Here is a 12,643-nt window from a genome sequence, read left to right as displayed (position 1 = left end):
CTACCGCTCATGTACTAACTGCAAAATATAAAATTAGTGGATCAACAGGTTTTTTAAGGCGTTCTAAGCTTCAGATGATTACCATACTTGAATATAGTTTTTGTTCCTTTATCATTTACTAAAAATTCATATAGAAAAGTAAGCTTAAATAGCTCCAGGCATTAAAACAGAATACCCACACAGTGGTTTAGCCAGTTTTAATTGTTTTAAAACACTTGGTTTTCGAAAAAAATACAAAAGTGTTGTCTGACAGCACAGTATGAAACCAGCCCAATAATGAGAGGTGACAGGAGTGTATCTTTAAAAAGCATCCTCTACATATATGATCATTTCAACTGGCCATACCATACACATACTGTACTTACTAAAACAGATACGAGCAAGAGTTTAAATATACAACAGCTGACCCCCAATATAATACATTTAAAAGTGTTTCTTTAAAAAAAAAATTAGATGTGGGAAATTTAAAAAGTCCCTGGCGGTAAAACCATGCAGAATTACAATCGTTCCACTGAAGTTAAACAGCAAAGCTGTCACACAGTGAGAAGGAGGGCAGCCAAAAGGTATTTTCATTCAGGAGACTTCCAATGTGTTCACTGTTTTTTTTTTCATTGAGTGTTACCGAGTGTTGTCTAGAGATGAGCAGCAACTCAGTAATCACACTCGCCGCATATTTGCATCCATTGTAAAGTTGCACAGGATCTCCCTTTAGGAGAACACAATCATTTAGAAAAATATAAGTAATAGCTCTTGAAGAAACCCGCAAAACGTGGGATAGGTTGACTGTAGATTGTGAGGAAATAAAGGGAATAAGCTAAGAAATACAGTTGAATAAATAAAAAAATATCGCATAATACCCATATAAAATCCAGTGGGGATTTGATGATGCTTGTTACGTGTTTGTTTGACCGGCAGTGTGAACCCACAAGGGTTCCATCGTACATCCACAAGTTGCATCCTGCAAGCCAGTGAAAAAGTCACCCACAAAAAATATCTAAAATATGTCGAGCTTAAGGAGAGTTTTTTTTTGTTTCCATGTGCAACGACATGAAATTTACCAACAAAGAAGAGATCAATGCTGATGGCAAAGGAGGGAGACTTTCACAGTGTGGAAACGATGACGTCACGCTCTATGTCAGCACCCACTGGTTGGGAGAAGTGTTAGGGCAGCAGCAGTGAGCTTCCTGTTCGATCAAACTTTTTCCCCTTTGACAGTGCGGCCACTTGTTTCATCAGCTCTCTGTTCTTGGTCTGTGGAAAACACAAACATACGCCGTTAAAAAGCTTGGATATCCTGCACTGCTTGCTAATGCGGTGACGCCAGCTGCATCTCTTTAGCTCTGGTGTGTGTGTAAGTGAAAGAAAAAAGAAAGCAACGAAAGAAAAGCTCGATTGGGAAAAGTTATTTGGGACTAGCTGTTGGTTTGCATGAGAAGGTGGTCCAATCGGTGTTGCAGCGTAATTCTGGTCCGTAAACTCACGGGACAACTAATTACGGCACGGTGAAACAATGCCCTCATCATCAGCTACACTGAGGAAGGATAACATTGCTTATTAGTGGACTTTTTGTAGTTCTGGTTGCAATGTGACACAGAAAAGGGAAGCCAAATAAAGATTCTAAAAAGCTACAGTCAGGACACAGTCAAGACTCAGCCTGTCACATTCACAGGCAATCAGAAATCACAAACTCTTATGATAAACTACACATAACTGCCAGGTCGCTACAGTATCCTTGAGCATGTTAAAGGATTTGCTTCTAAAAAAGTGATAGCAATAACCAAGCAGGTCTTCTTATTGAGAGGAAAGGGTTAGAGCTTTGTCTGGAAGACCAGAATCAACACTTCTCCCTCCCAATAAGAGACATTATTACCATTTGTCTAAATTCCTGTATATAGTGATTTTTGTCCTTCGTGTGTTCTGTGGGGCTACACGGCCTCCGAGTGGTTAGTGCACAGGCCTCACAGCTAGGAGAACTGAGTTCGATTCCATCTCTTTGTGGAGTTTGCATGTTCCCCGTGGATGTGTGGGTTTTTCTGGGGACTCCGATTTCCTACCACATTCCAAAAACATGCATTGTCCATAGATATGAATGTGAGTGTGAATGGTTGTTTGTCTATTTGTGCCCTGTGATTGGCTGGCGACCAGTCCAGGGTGTACCCCGCCTCTCCCCCGAAGACAGTTGGGATAGGCTCCAGCACCCCCTCAACCCTCGTGAGGATAAGTGGTGAATGTGTTATGTGTGTAGGTAAGAGTCCCATGTGACCAAGCATCTTATGGTCACCGGTAAAGACAAGTGTCATTTACCTGCTGCTGTTCCATCGACTCTTTGTGTGCCTTCTCCATTTGGTTCATCTTGACTCTCATGTTGGACTCTTGATACTGAAAGTCAGCTTTCAGCTCTGTGAGCTAAAAGCAAATGTGCCGGTCAGCAGAAGAAAAAAAAAACAACAACCATCAACAGGACCCAATGGTGCCACTTGTGCAATCATCAACCTTGCGTTCCTTCTCCAGTATGGTCTGATCCCTCTGCTGCAGGAGTCTCTTCAGTGACATCACCTCTTCTTTCAGTTGGCTGATGAGTATGAAGTTGTCAGTACCCCCTGAATCCATGGACTGGGTGATGGAACTACTGCTTAGGGAACAAGGTAATCACGTTTGCCAGTCAGGACCAGGACAGGTGCTGAAATGTGCTGAAAACAGCCTTATCATACCTGTCACCGTTTGATGGCTTCATCTCCAGTTTTGGCTTCTTCTTTGGAGTCTCTTTTTGGATTGAAGATGATTTATGGCTAGAAAAATAGATAGCAGAGAATTAAAAAGGATTGTGTGGCTCCAATAAACACACATGGTTGTTTACCTCTGCTTCCACAATCCTTGCTCCTGCTCAGGACTCAAGCTCCCACTCAGCCTGTCAAAGAGAAGTGATCTTAGACACATACATAAGAGACTAACATACGATTGGGGGGGGGGGGGGGGGGGGGGGGTGTATTGTTATACAGTCATCCCTCGCCACTATGTGGTTTAAATTTCACGGTTTCACTCTATTATAGTTTTTCAAAAATAAATCATGCTGTTTCATTGAATACAGCCTATTATTCATAACAATGATGCATATTAAAGCAAATTTTACATATTTTTTGACTAAATTAAGCATTTTCAAGCACAAAAATGGCAAAATCAAGTATAATACAAATATAAGGCACTAAGTATTGTACACTGGCCAGTAATGTGTCAGTAATTTTACTGTAATCATCAGTGAGACACACAAGTACCGGACTTGAGTGACGGAAGAGGCTCAAATTGTCTCACAACAGTCACAAATCACCCCTAATAAAACCATGGGCTACCGTTGTGACCATTACCCGCGCCAAGCTATGTCATTTCCTGTCTGTTTTTTTGACATTAAGTTGGATGACACCCACATAAGCAATGAAGTCCGTCAACAGCGACTCAGTCTGATCTCGTAGGCATTTTTGTGATGCTAATTTATTATGCTTTTGAATGCATACTGTTTTGAGAAGCCAAACTCTTTACTTAACTGTCCTCAGCACCGAAATCCGACCCGAACGCTGCTCATGACATGAAGTGGGGAGAGAGTCGCTGTTGACGGACTTCACTGCTTATGGGAGTGTAATACAACTTCATGTAAAAAAAAATCTGATTATCCCTTTAAATGGTTTATTTACTCCTATGTCTACTATACTGGGTGATATATATGCATGTAAATGTGACTACAAGTGTGTTATTTCATGTCTAGAGGACTCTAATAATATTAAAAATGTTTTTAGAAGGTCAGAAATGGGCCTAATAACACGGGAGCATACACTATGTGACATACTTGTGGTGAGAGCTGCTGTGTCTGTGTTGGTGATGCTGGTGGTGATGATGCTGCCTGGAGTGGTGATCTTTCTCATTCAGCGATGAGGAATTAGATGAGCCGAAGCCTTTCCTCTGCTCCTTGGTTTTCTGCAGGACACGGCGGTACGAAAGAGTGCAGAGCCAGCACAGCAGCTTCCCATCCACCTGTGGGAGAATATACCCACATAAGACGCACTGTCAGTTTGATAATAACTATTTATGACATTGCATGTGTCAGGTTCGGTACCTTTCTCCTGCCTTCTTCCTTGCGGTCAAAGGCGCACTGCTGCTTACATTGCTCACACGTCTGAGGTGGCCCGTATTTCTTTTCTGAGTTTGTACAACGTTGGCACTTTGTCCCAATGAAAGCTGCGATGATGTTACAGTACTGGCATGGTTTGGGCTGCAGAGACAGACAATGTTCAAAATGATTCTGTTATAATGCCACTCATAAAATATGCACAATTGAAGAGTGTGTTAAGGCTTGTAACTCACCGTTCCAAACTGTTTGACGTTCTGGGCACATTTCTTGCAGATGGTGTTGGTTTTACTGTCCAGAAACAAGCATGCGTTAAATGAATTATATGAATACAACAACATGTAATTGTAAGAATTACCTTTCTTGCTGAAACTCAGATCTGCAATACGTGCACTTCACTATTGGATGGGCGATGCGACACTCCTAAAGAAAGAAAGCAAGCTTTATATATTTTATGTTTTCTTTCCGCTTATCAACATTCATATCAAATCTTTTTCTGGTTAAGCCAGTTTGCTTATTTTTTATGTTTATTTCTACAATGCGCAACATATCCATAAGAGTCACTGCAAACGTCATTATGTGTCATAATAATTCTATTCATACATGAATACCTCTCTGACACACCTGGTAATATGATCGCTTGCATTGACTCCCAATGGATTGTTCCAATTGTACCTAATGAAGTGGCCAATAAGTGTACACAACACAAGTTACTTATAAGTAGAACCTTACTAGTCTCTATAATCTGACAGTGGGACGTGACGTATAAATAAAATGTGTAGAAAAGCATGCTGCCATTTGTAATGTCTCACTTTCTTCATCGTGTTATATAAAATTGTTTACCAACACATCTTATTTATTTGTAGCTATTATGTAATCCCAACCTAGCTAACCCGATGTTTACTACATCCAGACAATAATAACACTGTTATTAGTGTATACTTGTGGTTTACACACGCTTCCATACCTTACACAGCTGCTGGCCCTGTGAGAGCTCCTCGAACGGGTACCGCTGGTTACACTTTGTGCAGGCGTAGAGAGCCGATGTTGCCATTCTCGTCCAACTATTGTCACCGAGCTAAAGCAGTCCAGTGGTGAACTGACGGGATTAAACACACCGTTTCCTGAAGTGGCACTTGCAAATTGGAACTAAGAATAAGGGCACAATGTGGCCGCAACTATAACCTAGCCACTGCTAGCTAGCCAAGCTAAACACTACTGTATAGGAAGCTGGGCAGCAGCCGAAGAACAATAAACTCTAAAAATGTGATCTATATCCGTTCGAAAATCACGTGACCAACTGCTATGGGTCGATCAATGGTGATCCTTGAACAAAAAGCTATGAGCGCAAATGAGTGTGGAAATTGTGTTGTTTCCAGTGTTCCAGCTAAAATATTCTCCTGTTTTCCTCCAGTCTTTTTTTGTATCAACGCCGTCGTCCTCATGTCGGCGGAAGTGCCCGATTACGTCACTGGAAGACAGGAAAGACGAAGTGGTCCTTCCGCGGGATTCGCATTTTGAAAAATATCCACAGCCAATCACATCCACGGATTTACTACAAAACATGACAAACTATCTTAAACCAGGGTCAATTTTGACCACAGTCTCGTGTTGCGCAGTAATTCACACAAGCTAAATACTGTCATTTTGTTTAATTTGGAACTTGGAGCATTACCTTTGCCAATGCAGATTTTTTTTTTCAATAGACATGTTTGGGTTAGTGTACCTAGTGTTGTGGGCAGTGAGTGTAAAATCTAGTAAATAAAGGGATGCTATAGAAAACATGAGGAATTGAATTGGTTCCATGTGTGTCAACAATAATTACGATGATAATTATTCTCTAACAGTGGGAGAAAAACATATATAATATTGTGAAACTCATCTTGCCCAATCATAGTGTTAATCGTAAAGGACGGCGGGTCATTGAGTTGAAATCCTCACACCAGCAAAATGAAGTCATTTCAAACATGACAAATTACACAGTGAGCGTTTTTTAATTAATCATTTAATAATCCTACATTGCTGTTGCCTATGGTATAAATTCTGCAAACAAGTTGGATGTTAAAGAAGTGCTTAGAACATTGCAGCCAACAACAAACTAATCAAAAATATTACCAAAAAATACCAAATAAGTTAAATTATACTGGGTGAGGGGAGAAGCAGCCATCAAGTTGTGTTGTGTTACGTTAGTCATACTGTAAATGTCTTGAGTTTTAATTGGGGTGAAAAGTAAAGGCACTACATTAAGGCAGCTAAGCTGAGTTTATTAGCTATCACTAAAATCACAAAGCGCTTAACAGAATTATTTCATTTATTTCTAAGTATGTGATGGAAAATCTAAGATAAACCGTAAATTATAGCTACGCATGTTTGAGAAAAAAAAAAAACACCCCACATTGCTTGTTTTGGGACAAGGCACATATTATATTCATTCAGATTTAAAAAAATATGCGTTAATATAAATTGTTAGCTGTATTAATATATTGTGCTGACAATTTTCTCAATTTAAAATAAAAGCAGTACAAATCAAGACTTTTTCCACACATAATTATGCGCACGTTGCTCCACTAAAGAAGAAATGACCTAGAGTATTGTATGGGAACAGACATGCCTGAATTCCATGTCCTGAACTATGAAATAAAAAATAATGTTGGCCAGAAGAGATGAACTAAAGAACTCTCAACCACACAGCCAGAGGAATGCCTTAAATTACACATTATGGGCTCTAAAAAAAGACAATACATTTGGTCATAATCTAAAGGAATGTTTGTGAAAACAAACCATATTTGGAAAACTGATCTCAAATAGAAGCAGTGTATGCATGTACATACACTAGCTTCAGCAGCTGTGCCTTAAAAAATAGTGGAAGAGCAGTGTTCTTATGTAGTGTGTTTGACATAAAAATTTTAGAATATCAATACTGTTGGGAGGCCAGTCAATATAATAAATTATGCTAACTATTCTTACACACACACTGTTGGAAGGATACCGAGTGTAACTAGATTAGTAGCCAAACTTTTCGCTGTTTTTTCACCTGCAGATAGTTTGGTGCACGAGAATTTGCAAGTCCTTCTGAGGACTATTTGCCAACCTCAAACAGGCAGACGTGTGGTCAAACAAAGGTCTGCACTGGTGTGATGGATCGTGTTGGGGAGCCCGCTCTGTCAGAGGAAGACGATGCCGAACGATTGGTCACCTCTCTCTGTAGCTCGTCCACTCTCTTCTGCAGCTCGGCACGCTTAGCCAGCAGTTCCTTGTAGCGCTGATGAACAGGTTCCTGGAATAAGGACAGGCACAGGTAATCTACAGAAGGCCCGGGAAATACAAGCCAGTGCTTACCTGAGGCCTCATGCGAGGGTTCCAACGTATGTAGTAGCCCACCCATAGCTCCAGGTGGCGCAAGCTGACCACAGGGAACAGCACATGGTTGGAGAAGTTTACATACAAAGGATTGCTGAACTCCTCCAGCTGGCTGTTAATGTAAGACCACAAGGACACTGTCCTTTTGGGAATCTCCTGTAAAACAGACAGTCGTGTAGTTTCAGTGGCTACTATATGAAAAGACACTGAATAAACATACTTCCTTCATCCTCTGCTGTTCGCTGTTACACAGGAATGTCCCAAACAGGCAGCTGTAGAGGTGGTCCAAGATGGTCACCAGGAAGTATTCGTTAAACTCGAAAGCGGCAGGAAACTGATGAAAGCAGTCATGTTAGAAACACTAAAATAAGGTTACATATATCAAAATGTATTACTAGCAACTTAATTGCACACCTGGCGAGTCAACTGCCAGACACAGTCAATGAATTGAATGAAAACAGGCGAGCGATCTGCATCTGTGTGGTTCTTATCGCCATGGCCAATACGCTGAAACATGGAAGAGTTGGTGATGCAATGGCTGATTTTAAAGTAAGGGTAAAAAAAACACCCGAGACATTACCAGCTGGAAGCGGTGGCCAAAGCTAAGCCATTCTTTCTCGAGTAACACCTGGAAGCCACGAATGGTGCGGTAGTAACCGTCCAGCATGAGCATGGCCAGTGAGGTGAGCTGTGCCGTTCTGTCCCAGCCGTCGCTGCAGTGCACCACCACAGACGTTTTGCCCGATTCTACCTTGTCTGCAATACGCAGTGCTCCTGCAAGGATCAACTACAAACACAGCAGTGTTAACACTATATTTTATGTCGTGTTTTTCATTGCTGTTGCATATCAGACAGCTCACCTTGATGTGCTCAAGCCAGTGGGTAGACTCCAGATTGGAAAGCCAATGAGAATCCTCAATGTTGGGGTAAACAATATCCTTCAGCTTGCGGAGTGACTCTCTCATTACATGGATGTTGTGAATATCCAAGAACACCAATTCAGCATTTTGATAAGCATCCTCGCTTTCATATCCACCACCTTTCATCTACAGAACAAAAACAGTTGTTTAGTACGATCGTGGACCATACTAGTAGTTATTTCCTCATAAAGCAACTCAGACCTTGTTAGCAGCAGCATTGACACTGGGCCTAGCATCAAAAATGAAGAGTTTATGTGATTGGGCATTGGCATCCATAATTGCTTGCAGGTATTTTTCATCCTCCTTGCTACGCTTCCCGTTCACGCCAACCATGGGCTGACTGCATCGTGTCACTGTCGCTTGACTCTCTGGATGAATCCATGACAGCACCTACACACACAGCAGAAGGAAACATGGGTGCAAGATGTCTCCAAAAATAGATGAACCAAGAATGATGGAACATTTACTTACAGGTATCCTACCCTTTGCCCGGAAGGCAGCTACCCGCTTCAGCTCCTCATCGGGGATGTTGACAGGGACTGCCAGAGTTGATGGGTAGGTGTCACACAGCTCATAGTGGTCGTTTACTTTTGTAACCCTCCAACTTTCATTGGGTATGCCCTAACACACACACACACGTAACCAACAATATAAGTTGAAGAAGTCAGCGTTTCCTCAACCACAAATGGTTGGTGGATTAATTGGATGGTGGTAAGATGAATGAACTTGTACTGTCTGCTAGAGACATGTCCAAAAGTGGTCACGATGACATACCTGTCTTTTGTATTCCGAGACTGCGTCATACACCTTCCACCCATTCTCAGGAAACACTTGTCCATACTTAAAGGCAAATATTTGCTGTGGGCAGCGGGAGGGAAATGTATCATTTGGTGCGTGGTGAGAAGCAACAAGAGCCATCATGGTTGACAAATGCAAAAAATTAAAAAATACTGTACATATTCAGTGGTGTGAAAACATATTTGTCCCTTTCCTGATTCCTATTTTCATACTATGCTCTTGGGAGTAATTTTGGTTGGCAGGCCACTCCTGGGAAGGTTCACCACTGTTCTATGTTTTCGGCATTTGTGGATAATGGCTCTCACTGTGGTTCTCTGGAGTCCCAAAGCTTTAGAAATGGCTTTATAACCTTTCCAGACAGATAGCACTCAATTATTCTTATGTTTTAACAGGTGGGGTAATCACATTTTCGCAAAGGGCCATGTAGGTTTGGGGAAAAAATGTGTTTCATTTAAAATCTGGATTTTGTGTTCAGTTGAGTTGTCATTCACAAATATTACAATGTGTTTGATAATCTGACAAACAAGGAAAAAATAAATCAGGAAGGAGGCAAACACTTTTTCCACACCCCTGTGTGTGTGTGTGTGTGTGTATATGTATGTATGTATATAATATATGTATATTTGTACAAGTATACATATCACTCACCAGCCCGTTAGAGACAGGAAACGCAAATTTCATCAACACTTCAAAAATTGACTTCCTGAGCGTGTCATCCACTTGTTTATGAGCAAATCGCAGATTGCGCATATCCTGTAGAGAGGCAGAGCAAGCAGGTCACGGTCATGCACAGGGCTCAGCAGGAGGCTCCAAACACAAGCTTTGTGGCAGGTTCATATCTAGTACCCAGCATTACATTGGACACAAAATTAATTGTCATGTTATCAAAAAGCAATAGATACTAATCTATACTATAGATTAGTATACTATCTATACAATAGATACTAATACTAAACTAATATAATCCTGGTATTCAGGCACCATCTAATCATCCATGATTGCACTTAATGCCGTAATCCCTAAATTGCATAACCAGTGCTTTCATTGCAAATGGCATATTTACAATCCAAAAGGTGAAATAATTTATTGGAAATATTTCCAGACCAAAAACTTGCTGAGCTAGCAAGGTTGTTGCTCTGCATAGCACATGGGTATCATTACATCAGAAAAAATACAATACGGTTATGAACAGACATCTCATTTTTATACCAATACGGGACGATATCAGACATCCCTAATCTGAAAGCATCATGTTCCGACTGACCTTGCAGACGAGGCCATAGGATACATCACCGCGGCTTGATGCACTGCCAATCTTCTCCACACGACTCACAACCCCAAGGGGCAAATCCAACACAAAAGAGGGATCCTGTAAATTGACTGCATGTTAACACAAAAAAATGAATGGATTCAAAGTGGATTTCGAAACCGGATTCAATAGGTGTACCCTGTCCATGCACTTGAAGAACAGTCTGTAATTGGTAACTGTGATAGTTCCACGTAGTGCTCCAGTGAAAGGACAGAAATAGGTGACGTCTTGAGCTGCAATCACATTAAACAACTTGTAGACACACCTGACAAGTCCAACATGTGTTTGCAACTAAACACATACCCATATCTTGCACAGTCTCATTTGGAAGTAAGAGTGGTTCCTCTTTATCAGAATCTCGAAGAACCTATATGAGGAAACATGAAAATCAGTGGTGAAGAACTAGAAAAAGCCTCTCAACACATTTGTTTATGTAAAAAGCATATACCTTTGTATGAATTTTGGGCTTCACCTTAAAACGGAAAAGAGTTGCATGTCAGTCGTGAGTTAATTCAGACATGGGATTAACTCCATATTCATCTTTACTAACCCTGATCTCTGGGGAGAACTCTGCAGCGGTGGCCATAGAGTCAGACGACATGGCAGAGGGGGGTTTAACCTGTGCCGAGCGGTCAGAGCGAGAAGTGGAAGAGCTGTTGTGGGATAATATATAGTGATAGGTTTATACCTGAAATGTCTAGATGGCCAGTGGGGTGGCTACGGCCACCATGTAGCTCTGCCACTGCCTGCACTTGACCAAAGTCTTATTTGTCATCCTGTTTCATTTATATTCTGAAACAATGCTTTTCTGAACAAAACAGGTCACTTTATATAAAATACCAGTTTTCGGATCCTAACAGCGAGGCTTTAAAGAAAAAACTATATCTTAAACTATATAGTTTCACAAGACTTTTTGGTCTTTTTGTGTTACAAAACACAAATGCAGCATCTGTCAAACAATCGAAAGGAGGACAGACATGACAGTTTTGTATTTACTTGCCGGTTATGACTTATAACAAAAATATTTACAATTTTGATTAGCTAGCACTACGTGTGAAACAAAAGCACCGATAGAACATAAACCATTACCAATTTTGGACTATTTTCACTTTAAAATTATCATATAAACATAGTAACAGCTTCTCCATATTAGCGAACGTAAGCTGTCAAATACAGTGGTCACTTCTCGTTCTTGTGGCTTAATTAATTACTTCTGAAAACCTTTAGAGTTACTTTGATAGTAGGTGCTTCGTAAAGTTCCATAAAATTTAATGTTTAAATAACAATTTCTTAGTTTCAAAACTTTTAGCTAGCTTATAAGCTACTGTACCTGGTCAATGAATCAACACTCGGCTGTCGAGAAGATTGCTTCGAGCCCAAACTGTCGATGCTCCCGGCTTTCTCCATGTTATTCTGCTTAAACTTCTCTTTGGTTGATATTAGAAAACCCGAGGTTGCAATAAAGAGCAGTAAACGTGTGTCTAATCCCCCCCTAAGAGTATTGTAAATCCAGAGCAACAAAAGGAAGCCGCCATCTTTCCTCAGCAGCCTCACATTAGCTTGTTTACAGGGATGTGAGACAGCGCCCTCTGTCGGTTAAGGGGCACATGAAACCACAATTCAACAAAAACATTTAAAATCACAATATCCCTTCTCATGTCTTATTGTACATTTCCTCAATATCATTGGGTATAACAATTATTCCAGTTCACACACTCAACACTCGACTTACTATGAAGTAAGATAGCTGTCAAAAAGGTGTGTGCATGATTTTAACCATTCTTGCACTAGTATAACTATGCAAATATCCATCCATTTATTTTCTATGCCGCTTATCCTCACTGTGTATGGTGGAGCCTATCCCAGGTGTGCCCACTGAGAGGCGGGTACACCCTGGACTGGTCGCCAGCCAATCACAGGGCACATATAGACAAACAACCATTCACACTCATATATAAGGACAATTTAGAGTAGCCAATTAACCTAGCATGTTTTTGGAATGTGGGAGCGTATAATACTTATTGTGTGGTGTACATGCTATGCAAATATGTATAATAAAATATTTCAACCATATCATAATTTACTGGGGCATTTTATGACTAAGGAAAAACAGGCCTTATATGATGGCTTATAAAGGCC

General features: G+C 40.7%; 2 protein-coding genes across 3 annotated transcripts; both read right to left on the bottom strand.

Moving 5' to 3' along the window:
- Positions 1-182: 182 nt before the first annotated feature.
- fam76b (family with sequence similarity 76 member B) lies at positions 183-5,596 on the bottom strand. Of its 2 annotated transcripts, none has more exons than XM_058086301.1 (10): positions 5,085-5,596; positions 4,476-4,540; positions 4,354-4,408; positions 4,106-4,261; positions 3,839-4,023; positions 2,858-2,908; positions 2,712-2,789; positions 2,494-2,632; positions 2,305-2,406; positions 183-1,251 (listed from the first exon to the last, which is right to left on the bottom strand). In XM_058086301.1, the coding sequence occupies exons 1-10, from the start codon at positions 5,169-5,171 to the stop codon at positions 1,162-1,164; spliced, it is 1,008 nt and encodes a 335-aa protein (XP_057942284.1). In that variant the 5' UTR covers positions 5,172-5,596; the 3' UTR covers positions 183-1,161. The 2 variants fall into 2 exon arrangements, with proteins under 2 accessions (XP_057942284.1, XP_057942285.1); XM_058086302.1 differs by having other exon boundaries at positions 2,494-2,629; positions 5,085-5,595.
- Positions 5,597-6,092: 496 nt separating this feature from the next.
- mtmr2 (myotubularin related protein 2) lies at positions 6,093-12,075 on the bottom strand. Its single transcript, XM_058086296.1, has 16 exons — positions 11,835-12,075; positions 11,055-11,157; positions 10,953-10,976; positions 10,808-10,871; positions 10,643-10,737; positions 10,460-10,564; positions 9,844-9,948; positions 9,172-9,255; positions 8,869-9,018; positions 8,599-8,787; positions 8,338-8,523; positions 8,058-8,264; positions 7,892-7,984; positions 7,698-7,811; positions 7,457-7,633; positions 6,093-7,394 (listed from the first exon to the last, which is right to left on the bottom strand). Exons 1-16 carry the CDS (start codon positions 11,909-11,911, stop codon positions 7,230-7,232), a joined length of 1,938 nt encoding a protein of 645 aa, XP_057942279.1. The 5' UTR covers positions 11,912-12,075; the 3' UTR covers positions 6,093-7,229.
- Between the last annotated feature and the right edge of the window lie 568 nt (positions 12,076-12,643).

The sequence above is a fragment of the Doryrhamphus excisus genome, chromosome 11 (genome assembly GCF_030265055.1).
Source record: "Doryrhamphus excisus isolate RoL2022-K1 chromosome 11, RoL_Dexc_1.0, whole genome shotgun sequence".
Classification (NCBI taxonomy): Eukaryota; Metazoa; Chordata; class Actinopteri; order Syngnathiformes; family Syngnathidae; genus Doryrhamphus; species Doryrhamphus excisus.
Note: the sequence above shows the minus strand (reverse complement) of the source record. Positions and strands in the feature narration are given on the sequence as shown.